The 19,678-nt window shown below is 42.5% G+C and overlaps 1 protein-coding gene across 1 annotated transcript; it reads right to left on the bottom strand.

Moving 5' to 3' along the window:
• Window positions 1-7,572: 7,572 nt before the first annotated feature.
• On the bottom strand, window positions 7,573-9,639 carry LOC146196398 (uncharacterized). Its single transcript, XM_084598153.1, has 3 exons — window positions 9,573-9,639; window positions 7,764-8,775; window positions 7,573-7,690 (listed from the first exon to the last, which is right to left on the bottom strand). Coding segments are annotated over exons 1-3 (1,017 nt in total). The 5' UTR covers window positions 9,576-9,639; the 3' UTR covers window positions 7,573-7,688.
• Window positions 9,640-19,678: the final 10,039 nt, after the last annotated feature.

Below are 19,678 nucleotides of genomic sequence, written 5' to 3'. Positions count from 1 at the left end.
AACAGACATGGCATAGCTTGCCAGGGTATTTGGAGTATCTGTCTACACTTAACGTAACAAAACGGCCTTTGCTAGAAGCGTTAAAGCATATAAGCCGTATACTGCGGACCTGAGTAATATGGCCTCGTCAGAAGAAGGGGCCAAAATTGAGGCGAAACGTTGCACTTGCTGCACCGGGCCGCTGATTATTACACGCGGTAAGAGCTGTGTCATGGGAAAACCAGACTATACAATTCCGTGAGGTTCAGAAGACAACAGTAGCATCAGAAATACTTGTTAGGAAAGTATCCAGAGAAAAAGTATGAATGTATCTTATTCAGTGCCTATCATTTCTGTTAAGACTGACCTAGTATTATACATTTCATGTTTGGGCAGACAGGCCGCAATTATAAACGGGAAAATGATAAAATATTTTTCTGCTCCTTTTCATTTAATGGGTTTTGAGCAAAGCTCGTTGTGCTTGCCTTTCAAAGTAAATAAACTACGAGGCTTAAGATACTGATTCACGGCCGAGTATCAGTACACATAGTGCTGGAGTTAAGTTCCGCTTTTGAAAGGCATTAAAATAAGCCCCGAAGCGATGGGCCCACATTGACATTGAAAGTGAACCTAAGCTCGAATTTCCAGCAGCAGTGCCTAAGTGCGGATGACTAGGTGCTTGTTAAAGATTGCTGTCGGAAAAACAAAATTATCTATTTAATAAAATGTACTTTGAAGCAAGTGCTCACTGCAATTAATTTCAGGTGAGCTTCTGTGAGGTTAAGCTACATTTGCGTGAAGGCACTCCAGTTGAATTTTTGAAAGCCTAGCCATGTATAAGAATATATGTAGCCACATATTTGAGAACGCTTGTGAAATATAACTGGAAAAACTAAGCGCAAACAGTTTTTCTTCCATTTTTGTTGGAGAAAAACAGCACTTCTGCCATACTTTGGCGACTAAAGTGATGAAAGGCGGAAGCCTGAGTGCTGCATTCTGCTAAGCGACTGTTGCGCATGTAGCGATGAATGCTGCTACGAGTAAAGTGAGCGACTACTCTTTCACATTCTGCGAGTGCATTTGTTCTGTGAATTCTTGTCAGCGATGAGATCGCGCTCCTTGTGTCTTCGCAGTTCTACGTTTACTGTTGTGTGGTTGATTAATTACCCTGTGCGGGGCAGTAAGTATAATTTATTTCTTACGAAAAATAGCATTAATTAGTAAGTATTATAATAATTACTAAAAGGTAGTAATTAGTCATCACTTTATAAGCTATTACTTAGTAATGAGTGTTTATTAGTAAGTAATAATTATATAGTCATTTTTTGTAATTCATCACTCATTGGCATAAGGCCATATAAGCCACGCATTCGCGCATACTGTGGTGCACGTGCTCTGTGATTGGTCGAGACCTCCATGACGTGATCCCGTCTCGACCAACCATAGCCGCCGCACAAGCGCGAAACTCTTGCTAACGACAACGAAGGGGCAATAAAGGCTTTCGCGTTAATAAACCAATGACATGAGCGCCTCTTAATAAAACGTGGTCAGCCAACGGACGGAGCACGCCTTTTATGCAGTGCCAAGAACACAGCAATGCCATTTTCTGTTTCTCAATAAAAACAAAATGGATATGCACAGTTCAGAACGCTAAGAAATAAGCATCCTAGTAAGCGTAAGGCGTAAACGCATGCAAGTTGAGTTTACAGTACAGTCATAAAATTTATGAGCGTGAACACGACAAAGCGTGCCGCGAAGTAACAATCAACGCAACCTAGGGAGTGACTTCGCTTGCGATATATGCGCAGCTTAGGCTGATACATGAACGGATGCAATCCCTGCCCGCTCTGGATTGCTGTCTGTAAAGCACAGCGCTAACTGATAACAAATGCACGTGCACTAAACAGTCTGATCGCTGTCCCATGCATATGTAAAGCGATAATATGAGGCGATAAAAAAAAAAAGACCGCAAAATTTGAGAGTTGGACAGCACATAAGAATTATTATCGCTGCGCTCTCGGCATGTAGCATGCATATGCGTGCGCTTTTCTTGAGTTGTTATCCCCCGTGTTGCAGGTTGACTAACACCGACTGCACGTCTACGCGGGTTAGAAGACAACACGGATGGCAGGGAATTCATCCCCTCAGCTAGCAGCGTTAACCACGCGTATCTAGTACATGAACTCCTGTTAACGCTCGCTGCTGTTTGTACAGAGCGGCACGCTTTGCCGTGTTCACGCTCATAAATTTTATGGCTTTGCCGAGACACTCATTGGCTGTAATGCAGAAACTCCCTGAGCTTAATAGGCACCAGATTGATTCACAAATTCTCTTTGTTTTCAGATATTATTACCCTCAATACATCGTTGGAGTGGTCCAAACTACAAAGACGTACTGCCGGTAAAAATGTGATCTGCGTGCATTCTTGCAACCTTACGTAAACGATCAATTTGCTTAGGAACGAGTTTGACAGTTTAGAGTGATTTTGTGTTTCTTCCAAGGCGTGTCTGTGAAACACTCCAAGAACTTAACTTTTTTTCTCTTTGGCAATGTATAATGGAACGGCACTGACGATACGTGAAGGATTTTTTTTTTTTTAGGCTTTTGACGTGCCACGCCTTTACTATGAAAAAGAAGACAAATCATTTCCTATTGGAGATAATATTGACAAATCAAGCTGCTGAAAAATTTTCAGAGATCCTTACTTCAATTTTCATTCATATCTGTCCCATTTTTTACCGTTGTCGATTTTTATTTTTTTTTTTTGTCTTCTACCTTATTCCATACGTCGGAAAAAGAAAAGGAGGGAGCCTGACACGGGCTTCTTTTGAGCTTTAGTAAGGCGTGAGTAGAACGTCGTTTCAGAATGCCTCAGGCAATGATATGGTATGTTTTCCTTTCGAATATGAAAAAGCTACTGCCTATACGTTTTACTTCGAACGTTGGCCTACATATTTTGTTTACCCAAGTACAAATGTCGAAATTAGAAGCATCATCTACGAAATGGTGAAAAATGAAACCACAGAATTCATTTTTTGCAATCAGGTGCATCTACAGTATAAACCTAATTGTGCCCTATTAAATTTAATTCCTTCGGAAATAAAATTAATAGTGCTCAAATAGGTCGCAACTCTTTTCTTTCATACATCTTTCTTATGACGTGCTCATAATAGGAACTACCAATTGGCCAAAGAATATACTTGAGACAGCCGGCTGCGAATGCCCATAACTTACACGTGTACAATCCTATTATTGTCATGCCTAGACGTTGTCACCTATCACAGGTATCGTACGTTGTTTGCACTTATGAAACCAATAGCAAATATGGCTGTGAGATGCCCCGACTCTATCAACATTCATTGTAAACTCTACTATCTTAACGAGTTGCGCTGATTGATCACTGATTCGGTCCGCCATGAGAAAACCATAAGTCCGCCTTGTGCGGCATAAGCTCATATATACTGCTCCCGGACACAATATTTCTTAGTGGATGACCCCATTTCAAGAATTTCACCCCAGAAGAGCCGAGAACCAGGCAAAAGAAAACCTCGCACCCATCGTAAACCGGTCGGTATCCGGCGGCACCAGGGATCGAACCTGGTGCCTCCCGAATGTGGGCGGATTCTCTACACCAGGCCACCTTCGGTAACAGCTAGAAGAATACCTTCGTTTTTGGTTATTTCCTTGCTTTGATATCGTGCCCTCTTAGTGCCGTTATTTTGGGATCGCGAGTTTGTCCGGCTTCCTGGGAGTTCTGTGATTTGATTGTTTCAGATACTAAGTGACAGTGCGCAGAACTAGAGGGCATGCAAAGAGATAGCATACGGACATACGGAAGCTTTAAGGATGGCGCAGACAAACTCATGGGTTCATAAGAAGCACCCACAATTCTAATTACGTTGCAATCACGTTTTGCGTTTATTACACCTCCGCTACTAGATAACCTCAGCTTGCTCGTAATTTTCTTCAGTGGTGTTGTTAGAAACTTCCTGTAACTACGAGAAAACAAGCAGCAATATTCGCAATGAACTTCTGGGGCCATTTTAGGCGGCTGCAACAGGAGAGAAAAGGAATACGTGTCACCACTGATGATCCACACATCTGCGCAAAGAGGAACTGTAGATTTTTCGCCTATATAATTATTAAATACGGAAGGGTGTTCCGTGGGCTTTTCCCCTTTGTTTCCAATTTTTCTCTAGGTGACAGGGATAGAGCCAAATTCTTCAGTAATTAAGTCGCTCCTCTTACTAACTTGCTTCCGACAACGGCGTCATACTGAGCCCCCATTGCCGTTTCTTCGACAATGAATTGGTGTGTAGCTATTCACCAATAACAGCTGCTCCACAAGCAAGAACAACATTTTGCTCAGGTACGTTAGCACTAGAAGATCTGTTCAGGGCTTTGCCGCCGAAGCAACCCGGTTCTTCATTGAAGGTACTGTCCTGAGCAGAGTTGTACGTAATTGGTTACTTGCAATAAATATATTTTTATGTCATTTTGTAATTAATAGATTACTTTTTCGAACAATTGGGTTTTCAGCATTTCAGTAACGTTTCTTCGTTTCTTCTGTAATATATTCCCGGTCTTTAATGACATTTTAGCAAAAAGCCAACTGCGGTGAAGCGTCTGTGACAATGTGTTTGCGTCAAACTGTTCTGCCGGATGACGGTGCACATGAATGCTAGACCATGCACTCTGTCGGCGGACGACGTCAGCAGCTCCGGACGACATATCGATATCCAATAGCTTTTCGCAGAAGAATTGAGGAGGCTTAATATTTTAATGATTCCATACCGCTATCCGCGAGTTACGTTCCCAGGAAAATACACATAAGCGATTTATATAATTCTTAAATGGCCTTTACACAGCACCAAAAAAGAAGCATGGCGCTTTACAAAGGTAATTGAAATTGTAATCGAAGTATTGCACAAATACGAGCGGATGTACAAGCTGACCTTACTTTATTTATATATTTACTTGCTTTTTCTTTCTTCAGTCCTATACAAGACCTTAGCAGGGGGGGAGGGATACGATATAAAACTGCATGAATACTGGAAATAAAAGAGGGAGATATTAATTGTAAATAACACAATTACGAAAGTATAAAAGGAAGCCAGGAATGTAGCAGTATAAAAAATCTAAGGAAATTACTAGGGCTTTTAGACGTTTTACTGACGTTTTTCTTGCATCATCAATATTAGGAATTTTTCAGCCTCTCATTGCTTTTCAAAAAGTCAGTCCTATATTTGTTAACTCATGCGTGCATTGATGGTATTGCAAAATTGTGCCTTTACTGTAGGTTAGAACGTTGTATTGTGTTTTATTTCTGGAATTGAGGGCAAATTCATGAAATCAGAAAGAAGGGAGCCGTCATGCTGGATAAATACCAATTTGATATAACATTTGAATGCCACGCACAGCAAATCTTTATCACGCTCACATATACTTAGAATATATCACGTGATTATGGGGCTGGAATTATGTGCCTTTACAATCTGTCACGAGATGTTTTAGTGAAGTTTTGTAGCCGTGTAGAAAGGTATATTTCCTTCCCTCGGCTCTCTGCTGGTTTAGTTCCTAAATTGAGGTTTTGTATTGCTGCTGCTGATTTTTGAACCATGAATGTTTGAGAAGAGTTTCCTACACTTAATCTTGTTTTAATTCTTCTCAGGTTTTGTAGTGAACGTGACGCCTCTCGTGTCATCATCGGGTTACATTTTGAAATCTTTATGATAATTTTCGCAACAAAGCGTTGTATGCATTGAACGAAGAAACCTTTGAAAAATAAGCACAAGTCATTCATGTTGTTATGGACATTTCTAAATGACTCACAATGAATATTAAGCGTATGACGATGTGTGTATCACGTACGCGACAATAAATTGGAAACGAAATTTACACTGTCTCGGCGATCGATGTTTGTAATCATCAATGTGAGTACAGCAGCTTGGGATAAGGCGTACTTATCTTTCAATACCATTCGACGTTTCTTTTTACAGCAAAATTTACAAAAAAGTCAATGATTGAAGCTGAACCATTGTAAACTCGTATAAAATCCACAGCTACCTGAAGCAGGTCAAAGGAAATCAAAATACCAAGCCTAATGAGTTCAATGATGTGAGTAGAATGTGAAATATATGTCGATTTTGTGTGCTCTAAATTAAAATCGCAAGTCAAGTTAAGCCTATCATTCGGTCTTGCATGGCGCTCTTTATGTCTTTTTTCTCGATTACTGTTCTGTATTCTTCATCTACTTTTTTGGGCAGTAATTGAACATGGTGACTAGGTTGACTAGGTACATTTTATGAGTGATTGTAATTGTAATCGTTTGCTTATTTTGTGTATTGTGAATGGTACTGGTCCTGAAGCATTGGGCTCCGGCACTCATCACAACTGACAGAAGAGCTAAGTTTGCGGCCAAACATTTAAATTGTGTTCTACAGCCTAGCTATGCCAGCCTACGTAAAACGGTGGCCTCTAAACTGGAGACATATCGTCCCAATCAGGCAATCGTTAACTGCTATGAATACCGCCGTCGAGCGCGAGACCAGAGAGAAAATTCTGCCTGTAGTTGACAGTCGACTTCATATGTCGCAAATTAGCATCCACCTGGCTGCAAGATGCCACTGAACCTCTTTCACGGTGAACAATGACGCCTAAACAAGACGTCACGCTCCTTCCGAACGCCGACGTTGGCGACGTAGATCAGGACACCGACGAATTTTTCTAACGAAAAGAAGGTAACAAGCACGTTCGCGGATAAAAGTAGAAAGGACTAAGATGCTCGGTGCTACAGTCTTCGCTGCAGACAGGTTTACCTACGACCTCTGTGGAAAAGTGTGGACCTATACGCCTCACCGCCACCGCGGGCTCAGCAAAATGGTAGAAGCGCTAATTCGGACTCTACGTGTTTCTCCGCTGGTTGACCGACGTAAGGTACAAGGAGGGGTCAAAAGCGCTTTCAACATTGAAGCGACAACAGCGACATGTGTACATCTTCAATGGTGTACGCATGAAGCCGTTCAATTACGACTGATATTAACACCAATTTCTGCTCGTGTCATCAGGATGATTCTCTCTGAGGAAGGGGGCGGAAGGCGCGTCCAAGACGATTTGCGGACACACGACCGGAATGCTGTAAGAGAAGGAAGCTGCAACTCAGAGCTTTTTGCGCTCGTTTATAATAATTCCTTGATATTAAGACTTCCTTGGTCGAATTTCTTCAAACCAGGAAGCTGTGCAGATTTTTTCAACAGATCTTATTTGACAGATCACCAAAAGATCTAATGGGCTGAAGGCAAATACGTAAAAAAATAAAACGCTCTAGTCGCATTATGGCTATATTTAAAAATTAGCACTTTCGACAAGTCAACGCTTCCAAGTCAAAGCCAGAGGCGCATTGCCAAAGGATAACAAAATAATTTGTATTGAACCTTCAGCTTTTAAGAACAAAACAAACTTTGTTTTGGGGTGACCGATTTGCAGTGCAAATAGTAGTCGATCTATATTGTGTTCTCTGTAGCCTAGTTTACGCCCACAGTAACGGCGCTGTAAACTCCCAAGACCCCCCAAGAAATTCTGATACACGAGGTCTGCAGAGGAACATTTTATTTCTTCACCATCATCTGGATAACTGATGAAAGCTTCGAAACTTGCTTCTCCAATACAGTGCGCTTTATTCTTGGTGCGATGCCTCCAAACTACAGAATTTCTGAAAGGAGAACAACAGCGTATTAGAATTCCAACGTAAAAAAATGAAGAAGAACAACTGAGCAAATACTTACACTTCTTCTTGCGAAGAAGGGTAGAGTAGCTGAGTGGGCTGCCGAGACCGTAACCATAGTTCAGACCGTAGCCGAGGAGACCGTGGCCGTAACCGTAGTGGCCGGCACCGTAGCCAAGGGAGCCAACACCATATCCGTAGTAGGCTGGAACGGCATGGGCGAGACCGTAGGTGCCATAGGTACCGTAGGTAGCCACTGCTGGGGCAGCGTGAACGGCAGTAACAGCTGGAGCAGCGTGGACGGCGGTGACGGCTGGAGCAGCGTGGACGGCGGTGACGGCTGGGGCGGCGTGGACAGCGGTGACGGCTGGGGCAGCATAGCTGGTGGCGACCCTGGTGATAGCTGGAGCAGCGGCGTAGGTGGCAACGGCTGGGGCAGAGGCCACGAGTGGAGCGGACTGCACAACCTTGGTCACAGCTGGGGCGGCAGCGTAGCTGACGGCTGGGGCAGCGGCATAAGTGGTGGCAACCCTGGTGACAGCTGGCGCAGCGGCGTAGCTGACAGCTGGGGCAGCAGCGACAACTGGGGCGGATCGGACAACGCTGGTCACGGCTGGAGCAGCGTAGCTGGTGGCGACCCTGGTAACAGCTGGGGCAGCGGCGTAGCTGATGGCTGGGGCAGCGGCGTAGGTAGCGACGGCTGGAGCGGCATGGGCAACAGTGGCAACAGCTGGAGCGGCGTGAACGGCAGTCACGGCTGGGGCAGCGTGGTAGGTGGAGACAGTACGGGCAACAGCGGGGGCGGCGACAGCGTAGCTGGCAGCTGGGGCATATCCGTAACCGTAGCCGAGACCATAGCCAGTCAGGCCGGAGTAGCCAATGCCATGAGAAAGACCGTAGTGGGTGATGCCAAGGCCGCCATAACCGAGACCGGCGTAGCCAAGGTTACCGTAACCAAGGCCATAGCCGAGGTTGCTGGCAAGGGTATATCCACCAGTGCCGATGTGGCCAAGGTGACCGATGCCGCCAGCGAAGGCGATGGTGGCCAAGGCGAGGACGATGCAGGCACGGATCTGGAAAGTACGAATTTTTGTATCACAGTACAAACTACCACCATCGCTGCATTCTTTTGTTATTACTACGCGCAGCGATCCTTTATAAAGGTGGCAGTGTGAATAATGTTCTATTTTTTTTAAGAATTAAGAATCTTGCAGTGTTTTTTTTTAAAACGTTCAGTAATTGATGGTAACACGCCATTTTAGGTATACCACGTTTTGTAAGCTGTTTGAAGGGCGCGGCGCTAAATAAAGATAAGAAATGTGTGTTTAGCCTGTTTAATACGGTGTAAGTATTTGGCAGGGAGAAACCTATTTTACAATGGAACGCACTTCTAGCTACTATCCGTCAGTTTTACACGCTACTACTTAGTACTAAATATAGGTGCCCGAAGAAAGTGCCATTTAATGAAGTGGAGCTGGTAGACTATAGACGAGGAAAACGTCTTTGCTTTTCTTTTTGTCAAAGCATTTATACTATCAAAGATATCCACAGATGCCTTGTAAAGCTGGACAGGTATGTGCGGCGATGGTCAGCGAGGCATTAAAAACGTTATTTTGTAGGTTACATAACAAAACCAATTGAATGAGTTCTTTTAGAGCCATTTCTGATATTGTTTCGTTGCCATTTTGATTACATAAATATAATTTCTATGTTAAGTATATAAGCGCGTGAGGAGTAGACGGCTACCATTGAAGCTGAAAATGATAAGTAGAATCGGTAGTATTTTGCCTACAGCTTCTCTTATTGCGCATGATTCAAACCCACTACCTTGCCGTTATTCGCGAGAAGAGAAAAGAGCATGTTGGCTAACCATTGTGCTGTTCCTTGTCCGTTGGAGGAGCAGAAGCTTCTGATCGCTGCCGTTGGTGCGGATCCTTTTATACCTCCTAGTCGCCTGCAAGAACAACAGCAAACTGGTCGTAACGGTGGGTGAGAGAAAGCCAGTGGACAGTTTTAAATTAATCTTTACTCGTCTCCGATGATTCAAGGTGCGATTCTTGCGCAATACGTTCAAGGATCCGTATTCGTTTCCACGCCTAATATTTTTTTTGTGCATAATTTGCAGCGGAACGACATTTTTGTTGCTTTATTTTTACGAAAAGCGCTCGATTTGCACGTACTGGAACGAGAATCGGGTAGCCACGTGCACGAAAGTTTGCGATTAAATATTCAGACCGAGTTTTCTTGTCCATTCCGATTGAAAGGCAACGAAGTTGAACTATCAGGGGTAAGAACGCTGACTTACTGTATTCCGATGAAGCTCCCTTTCCTCTCAGCAATGTCTTTCTTTTCACCCATTGCAACGACATAAAGAATACCCGATTGATCTAAAAGTTAGTATTTTAACCACGGCTATCACGCATTTTGTGAAGGTAAAGGACGAACGCTGGAATTCAAGTAGCTTTTTTGTTCTTCGCTCTTTGGTATATGCAAAAAGAAAAGTTCGAATAGTTTCGTCACTTTTGGTTGCACATGATGACCTGATCTGTCCCAATCGCGTAAAGTCCTTCGATACTTTTTTTTATTTTTTTTTGTTCTGTGAATGGTCATCAGCTGGGTGAATAAGCAGTTGCAGAAATCATGCCTTGAAACCAATACAATGAAAGTTACGACGCTTACAACGCCGTAAGATTTACAGTTGTAGAGTGGTAATCTTCGTCGTCATAGTAACTAACATGCATCGCGTGGTGGCGCACTCGAGGACGAAGAATTTGGTCGCTGTCATGCTGATTCGCCACGCCTGACGCTCCGCTGAGAGTTCATCCTGAGCGGCTGGATCCATCTGGGTTTACTGAATAAACATACCCCTACACAGTGAAATATGAACGTGAGCTTTAATGGGATAATGCGGCGGAACTTATAGATTGCCTGAACTCATAGATTACCAAGTTTTAATGAGAAAACTAATGACTTTGGCAGGCTTCCTGGGAGTTCAGTGTTTTGATTGTTTTATTTACGAAGTGAAAGTGCGCACAACTAGATGGCATGCAGAGAGGTGTACTATGGATGTACCGAAGCTTTAAGGATGGAGGAGCTAGACAAACTCATGGGAGCATCAGAAGCATCCACAAATTCTATTCACGTGCAACCACGTTTTAGATTTATTACACCTCCGCTACTAGGTAAGCACAGTTTACTCGTAGCTTTCTTTAGTGGTGTCAGATACTTCCTGAAACTAGGAGAAACCACGCAGCAATATTTGGAATGGAATTTCAGGGGCCATTTCAGGCGGCTACAGCAGGAGAGTAAAAAGGATACGTGTAGCCGCTGATGATATTCACCTCTTCGCGAAGAAGAGATGCTGATAATTTTGGCTATATATTTATCAAATTCGAAAGGGTCTTGCACTGGCTTTTCTCCATTGTTGCCTAGTTTAGTGCAATTTAATTTTTTTATTTAGCCACAACGCCAAGCAGCATATCAGTGGGGAGGGTATACATAAAATACGCACGTAACATAAGCAGTGTCAGCCACGAAAACAAATGGAAATTGCCGCAAAGCAAAGACGAAATAAAAGGGATAAAAAGTTTTACAGCCCCATAAAGCTGAAATGCTTATTATAAGGCAGAAAATAAAACATCATTGGACATAATACAGGCTGTGTCTGAAGACAATTTGTTACAATCGCGTATTGTTTTGGGATAAAAGAAAATCGAAAGACATCAATTTTTGATGCAATATCCCGTACTTTAAGACTGTAGTCTACGCGGTCAGAAATGTAATGAGGTGCGAGTATATATTTCACTCTTTCAATGCCAACAAAACAATGATAAATTGCGTAAAAAAGGTTGAGTCACAGCTTACGTCGACGGATTTCCAAAGGCTCCCATTACAGCCTTTTTTTCAAAGTCTCGTAAGAGATGCCTGTTATGTAAATCCCTGACAGAAACCGAGGAGCAAAATTCTGAACTCTTTCTAATTTGACTTTTTATCACACCGCTAGAGGATCCCAAATTGCGCAGGCATATTCAACGATTGACCTCACATTGGTATTGTACAATAATCGACAGGAATAGGAGCCAAAGTTATCAGTTATCAAATTACTCTTCTTACTAATTTTCCCGCGACTGCGGCGTGGTATGGGGACCTAATTGCAGTTTCCTCAGCAAAGCATTGCTGTGTATACTGCTCATCAATCAGCTGCTCCATAGCCAAGAACAACAACTTTCAGGCACGTTCGCATTAAACGATCTGGCCAGGGCACTGCCGCCAAAGCAACTCGGTTCCTCATTGCAGGTATTGGCCTGAGCAGTGTTGTACGTAATTGATTACTAAATAATTTTAATTTTGGGTACTTTTGTCAATAATTGATGACTTTTTTGAACATTTAAGGTTTCAGCATTTGAATTACGTTTCATCTGTAATTTAATACCGGCAATGATTTCCATCGTCGTAAAATTCCAACAGGGGCGAAGAGTCTGTGACAATGTGATTGCATAAAATTGTTCTGCCGGATGAAGGTGCACATGAATGCTTGAATGCTTGACCGTGCACTCTGTCGACGAACGATGTCAGCCGCTCCGGACTACGTCTAGGTCTCCACCCGCTTTTCGTCGAATAATTGAAGAGGACTTGTGTTATGATTCCACGCCGATATACACGCCCGAAATTCCCAACAAAACACAATCGAGTGATTTTTATAGCTTTTCAACAGCCTTTTCACAGCACCAAAAAAGAAGCGCAGCATTTAAAGAGGGCGCGGAAATTTAAATTGCAGTAATGCGCAATTACGAGCAGATGCACAAGGTTTTTTACATTATTTATTTCTTTACTTACTTTTTCGTACTTCAGTCCTTCACAAGACCTTATCAGGGAGGGCGCACGATATAGAACTGCATGAATACTGGAAACAAGGCGGATCTTAAATGTGAATAACACAATTGCGAAAGTACAGAAGAAAGACTGGAATGTACCGGTATAAAACATGAAAGAAATAACCGCGGTTTTTTAAAATTTTCAGTGAAGATTTTCTTACTGCATCATTGCTAAAGATGTTTCATCCTCTCATTGCTCTTGAGAAAAATGAGTCGTATACTTGTTAACTCATACGTGCAAGGATGTTGTTGCAAAATTTTGCCGTTAACTTTATGCTATAGTGTTGTCTTCTGTTTTAACTTTTGACATTGATGGCAAAGTCGTGGAATAGAAAAGAAGAGAGCCGTCATGCTGGGTAAATACAGATTTAAAATAATGGTTGAAAGCCGTGCGCATCGAATCATTATCACGCCATCATATGCTTTCAATATATCACGTGATCGTGAAGCTGGGGTTATATGCCTTCAAAGTTTCTCACAGAATGTTTTAGTGAGGTTTGGTATCCGGGTAGAAAAGTACCTTTCCTTGCCCTCGGCTCTCTCCTGCTTTAATTTTTAGATTTAAATTTTGTATTGCTGTTGGGGATTTCTGAACAATGATTGTGTGAGGAGAGTTTCCTACTCCTAATCTAGTATTTATTCCTGTCCGTTTTTTTGCTTGCCATCCTCGGGTTACATTTTGAAACTTTTATTGCAAGTTTCGCAACAAATCGTTCTTTGTATTGAAGGAAAAAACCTTTGCAAAATAGACACTAGTCATTCAAACTGGGATTAAAATTTATAAATAGGTATTAATGAGTTTAGGCTTATGAATATTGTGGGCCATTCCGCTGCACGAGGGGCACACGAGCTGACTCGAGGCGGGTCGTGGTCGGGAGCCAGCAGCAGGAGCACTCGCACTGAAGTCGATCTGGCGAGGAAGTGAGAGAGGTGCCGGCGAGCGCTCCCCTTTATAGTCCCGCGCAAGGACCGGCTATCCCGTCGGCAGGAGAGGGAAGAGGCAGTGCACAGGGAGTACCGGGAGGCGGCGCGCTCTTCAATTGTGGCTGGTGCGCTACGCTGCCTCGTGCGTGGAGCAGGGCCGCACAGTATGGGATTGTCATGCTCGTGAGATGAAATTAAGAAACAATTCACACTATCTCGGCGATTAAAGTTTACATTCATTAATGTGAGGTCAACAGCTTTGTGATCAGAAATACCTGTCTTTAAATAGCATTCAACATTTCATTTGACAGCAATACTTGAAGTTTAACCATTGTAAACTCATAATATCTTCGACTACCTGAACAAGGTCAAAGGCAATGAAAATAACAAGCTTAATTTGTTCAATGATGTGAGTGGAAACTATCGATTTTGTGTTTGCTAAATTAAGATTGCGAGTCAAGATCAGCCTATCACTCTGTCTTGCATGGCGCTCTATATATGTGTTTTTGAATTTGGCAGCGTTACACGGCGTTGAATCGCAGAACTATGCATCCTAACAATCCAATTAGCAGAACTCGAATTCCAGAACAATGAAATGTTCCAAAATGCCGTACAACCTAAGAATAACAAATACTCCGTAACACACTTCCGCGATTATTGAACACTGTAGAAAAGGATGACATTGATATATTCAATGTCCCTATTATCAATGAAAATATATTTCACAACGTAACTTATATAGGTTTCAAATAGTACCTTATTAACAATAATTCAGGTGCATGTTGATTGTCTTTTTTTTCCAGGGTGTATTTTCTGATGGGCATTATGTTGCTTTTTTATTTTTAATTTATTTTGTCTTGTTTTTTTTCTTGTTTTGTTTTTCCTTCATTCATCTTTTTTAATGCCGGTATCCGTTTTGTGATCACTTTCATTTCACCCTTCTGCTCTACACGCCTTAAGGAGGCCGAGGACTTCTCAAGCCGCAGACACGGCTTTTCCATCGGCCTCCTTCCATTCTTTGTGGTGAATAAAATATCCATGATTGAATGATTGATTGAGTTTTGGTGGCCTGTACATGATGCCTAAAATACAACTAACATTATTTTTGCGAAATTACTTTGAGAAAGGTTTGCGTGCAACGGCTGATGTCTTCACTACCCTTACAAAACTAGTTTTGGAATTGTGTGGAATTTTTTGTAAAGTTGCATCAATAAGCACGGTTTAAATGAGGGGGATATTCTGTGGCATTTTTGTTGATGAACGCAAAGCATGTGTTGAAAATTGGACTATGGGTTTCAGTTGACATTCTGTTGTCGATCACTGTGTTGATTTTTTGTTGAATATAGACTAAATTCAAACATAAATGCAACATGTGGTTCTTGTGTTGTGTTGAAATTGTGTTCCTTTATAGGCGGAATATGAACTTAAAAGTAACATGTCATTTATGTGTTTCAGTTGTGCATGCTAGCATTCCATCCAGTATGCTCTGTACTTCCTTAAATGCTTGTACAAGTGAAATGAAAGGAACTTTTTCAGATTGACCAGTTTATTCCATTTAGTGAACTAATGAATTTTCCAGGATTGCAGGGAGGCCAGCCTGATCATTATGTGGGCCACAGAAGCAGCCAGGAAATTGGTGCACTTGAATGCGGAAAAAGTGCGTAATGAAGATGTCTTAATTTTTCGTATCAAAAGGCAATATTAAAAACAAATTTCAGCTCATAAGCATTGTGGTGCACAGACAAGGTAGGCATGAGTGGTAGGGTTGAAGATATTAATGTAGAACCCCACATGAATCATGCCGCATACATGGGGCTGGTTGTCCATGTTATAGCCGGATACAACTCAAAAGGGAGCAACGAATACCCATCAAAGGAGGCCCTCCATCCAATTGTGTTGACTGCGATTGTTGTGGCTAAACTTGCGGGCAGCTTATTTTGTGGCGCTACTGCTGAAGCTAAGCAGAAAAGGGAAGGAGACGCTTTTTTACCGTGCCTCGGCACATATTGTTTGGAGTAGGGGTACGGTGGTGTGAAGGCGGAAGTTGGAGGGATGGATTCACTACGATTTCACGCTATGTGGTTAGCCACCACGTCATGCCACAAGAGCCAGTCAGCACCATTGAATGGAGAGCTTCCTTTGATGGGTATCTGCCACTTCTTGAGTTGCATCAGACTATAGATAGCAGTATATGTACACATTTTAAACCAGTTAAACTCCTCACAGACACAAAAAATTGCTAAAGCACAGTGCGCTTCCTACTGAATACCAGAAACACCTTAACTATTAAATAATCTCGGCCAAGTGGTGAGATGTAACTGCACCCCAGGCCATGCCCACAAACCTGGTATCATAATGACTAGGTTAAAATAGTTTAGGAATAGTCAAATGCACTGTCCAAATTGAGTATTCAAATATTCTCTTGAGTTACGAAAGTGCATCTTGCGCAGGACCATGAAATTCAACAGACAGAGCTTAAAGATGTTCCTATGACCGCTGAAAGCAACACTTGCCTCTTCGACACCTAAATGTTTTCCTCTGCAGAGTGCCAATAAGTTGCATCAGATGTGAATTGCTGTCCTAGTTCCTGCACTAACTTCGTTATTGTGCTATGCTGTGAAAATTTGGCGGCACAAGAGATAAAGAACTGCTGCTCAGAACATCAAGGGTTTTCCATATTTGATAATGATAGGACCCACAAGAGTCCGATGATCTGCAGCTGTGAATAGATATGGGGTCATTTGGGGGATTGCTGCCACTCAATCAGTTGTGAGCACAGCCTCTACAATAACAAAGCCAAGAATGTCGGTGCATGATGCCCTTGCTCTAAGCAACGTGAAATCTATTTAATTATGGTGGTTTTCACAACATGTATCACCAACTATCTTCATTACTGCTACAACTCACATGCACGTCATCACATCACTTTCTGCAGCAGAATGAACAGAATGAAGTGCAATGTAAGTGCTCTGAAGTGTGTTTTCGACTAACTCTACTGCATGAAAGGTGCATAAGCAGATTAATATACAAACAAAATTCTACAGTTAGTTGCCACCATTTCGCTCTTTATCCATATTTTTACATTTATTTATGATTTATAAGCATGCAGTAACTTACCTATGACGACTACCCAGTGCACCAAATGAAGCGCCTCTTTCACAGTGGGATCCTTTTAATGTTGTTCCACACCCCATACAGGGATTTGACCTTCTGAAGGACCAATGTGCAACAGGGGTCTGGAAAATCTACCACCACTTGTATGGCCGCAAGGGTGCTCAAGGTGCTCCAAGAGTGCCTTGTCCAGCAGGGCCCCACTTCCAATGTCCACCTGCAAGAGCAGTAATTCAGAAATAAGCGGAATCAGTATAGAAACCAGCGACAATTATCTATCTGGTATATATCACTACTGGTTAAATGACATAAAGCTCAACAAAGGCCAAATATCATGCTTTCACTCGTTTACACAAAGTGCAACCCTAGCCATGCGATCCATCTGAATCAGCAGAATTCGAGATATCTTGAAGCATGGAGAAACTCTCGTCCTCTCCTTCCCAAGGTTGAGATTTTAAAAAAATGCTGCAAGAGTCTCACTATATGGCTAGAAACAAAATTCCTCCAATGCCAAGATTTTGAGAAAGGCTGTACAAATGATAATGTAAGGTTTAATCAGTATTCATTCCCTACTAACCTGGTATCACATAAAATGTATTGAATGTATTGCAATAAGCAAGATTAAGCCTCGCTGAAAGACTGAAGGTAACTTTGGAGGTGGTCGATAAAGATTAACATTGAGGGATAAAAACAATGCCAATCAGCAATCTCAACCTAATGAATGCAGGCATTTTAAGGACAATGACTGGAAAATTATTCAATGCATTCAACATGTGGTCTTTGATGACACAATCTGCAATAAAGAAAGAAATGTACTGCGGCAAAATATATTTAATTCACTGACGCAGCTTCTCAGTGTAAAAGTAATTCCAAGGGAAGACAGTATATTCAGCTGAATGGCTTAAAGCAATATGATGGCTATGAGGGGTGACGTAGGGAACCATCTAGAATAGTTAAGATCCCCTTCAGTCTTTTAAAATTCGCTGAAAATGCAGAGTTAAAAAACACCTTATATTTTAACCCTACTGAAACACAACCTTGCAGCCAAGAGTGGCTTAGGCAAGTAGAGATTATTGCCATTCATTCTCTGGCAATCTGCAATGGCTTTCATTATTTTTTTTTTATCTATGATGCATGGATCCAGGCAATTACATATAGCAAGAGAAAGGATGCAACGAGCTCAATGAAGATAGCATAATAAGCACCCATTTCCCAATTTGTGAAAAGTATACGCTAACTATTTTTTCAGCAACCTAACAACAATTGACTCAGAGTTGGGAAAGGCACAGTGATACAAAAAATTATCTCATGCGAATCTGATTTTGCAATCCAAGTCAGCTGACTGTCGCATCTTGAGTGACGATGCCTCAAAAAATGAATGTGTAGTGGCATATCCATGTTATGTATAATGCACATGCAATAAACATGATGTTTGGGCTTCAAGTACGTTTTAAGCACGGAAACTTACTTGAAGATATCCACCAACTAGCCTGCAATAACGTTCTTGCAATGTTTGGGCTGTCAAGGCTGCTGACACCTGTCCAAACTTCCCACAGGTTAAGGGCCCAATGCCTCTTCATTCCCAAAAAGGGCACATGCCACTTGGGCATAAGGCATTTTAAACGACTTTAGTTTGAAAATGAGTGTGTGTTTAAAGCTGGCTCATGAAAATGGCATATGCTTTCGGAACATAAATTTTTGGAGCTAACCGGGCACACCACAGCTCTACTGGCTCATGTGGCACTAAGTTAAGAAACCCCGGCATAGGCACTCGATAGTGACAAGGGATTACTCTCAGCTGACAGGATTACGTCAACCTGAAAGCAATCAGCTGATGCAAATGGCTGGATGTCCTTTATGAAGAACAAGTTTATCTGACTGTCTTACTCGAGCTGCATCGCGCTGTAGATAAGCCTCATGACCACCTCTGTTATCAGAAGCCCCAAATTTGTACACATACTTGTTCATGAGCCCTTTTCATTGCTTATTTATGACATAACACAGCAATTATGTGTTTATTATTAGCTGTTTTCTTAGGACCAAATCATGCAGTCAATTAAGAAACTACTTCATACTACAAGCACAGTAGTCCAGTAAGACAGGGTACAATCAGTTCGAAAAAAACAAACAGGAAATCATTTCTATTTCTTTCAAATGAATTTAGGATACAGCAAGAGAAATCCTAGCTAGCAAACATTCCTGGAATAAGTGTGCTTGTTGCCTTATTTCTGTGCGGAAACTCAAATATCATCTATTTCATAATCAGCTACAGTGTACAATGTATACTTTATATGCCCATATATTGCTACGTTGGCAAAAAGGCTTGTGAAGACCGCAGAGCCGGTCACACAGAGAGCCCGGAGTTGGCGAAGTCCAAGGACGTATGGTCCGAGCGCGAAACGGGAACTTCGTTGTCTTTTGCTTCTCTTCCTTGTCTTCCTCATACTGGCATCATTAGCTCCCCCGGTGTGGAAGCATCGACCCGATGCTCGAGGAAATTCACGGACTCACAGGGAGGGCGTCCGGGCATGATAAAGTTTAAGTCGAACGACGTGGACCATCTCTCGGCGTGCGGCACGACTTGATCGTGGGGCCTCATGAGGAAGAACTTCATAGTTGCGATCACCAACGCGGCACAGAACTCGGTACCGACCGAAGTAGCGACACAAGAGCTTTTCGCTAAGTTCGCGTCGTTGGACTGGAGACGAAAACCAGACAAGGTCACCAGTCTGATATTCAACCTCGCGGTGCTGCAGGGTGTAGTGTCGCGCATCCTGCACCTGCTGCTCACGGATGCGCAGTTTAGCGAGCTGGCAGGCTTCTTCAGCACAATGCAAAAAGTACTCAACGTCATAGTGGGGGCAAAAAGTACTCAACGTCATAGTGGGGGGGGGGGGGGGGGCGGGGGGGGTGTCGTCGACATGGGGTAGTGTGGCGTCAAGTGTTGTGGTGACTTGGCAGCCATAAACTAGGCTAAACGGCGTCATATTGGTCGTTTCTTGGTTGGCTGTGTTATACGCGAACGTTACGTAAGGTAGGACTGCACCCCACGTTTTGTGCTGAAAGT

This window comes from Amblyomma maculatum, chromosome 3 (assembly GCF_055883805.1).
Source record: "Amblyomma maculatum isolate TAMU_Amacu chromosome 3, ASM5588380v1, whole genome shotgun sequence".
NCBI classification, from domain to species: Eukaryota; Metazoa; Arthropoda; class Arachnida; order Ixodida; family Ixodidae; genus Amblyomma; species Amblyomma maculatum.
The sequence above is the reverse complement of the archived record's forward strand: the minus strand, read 5'-3'. Positions and strand labels throughout refer to the sequence as shown.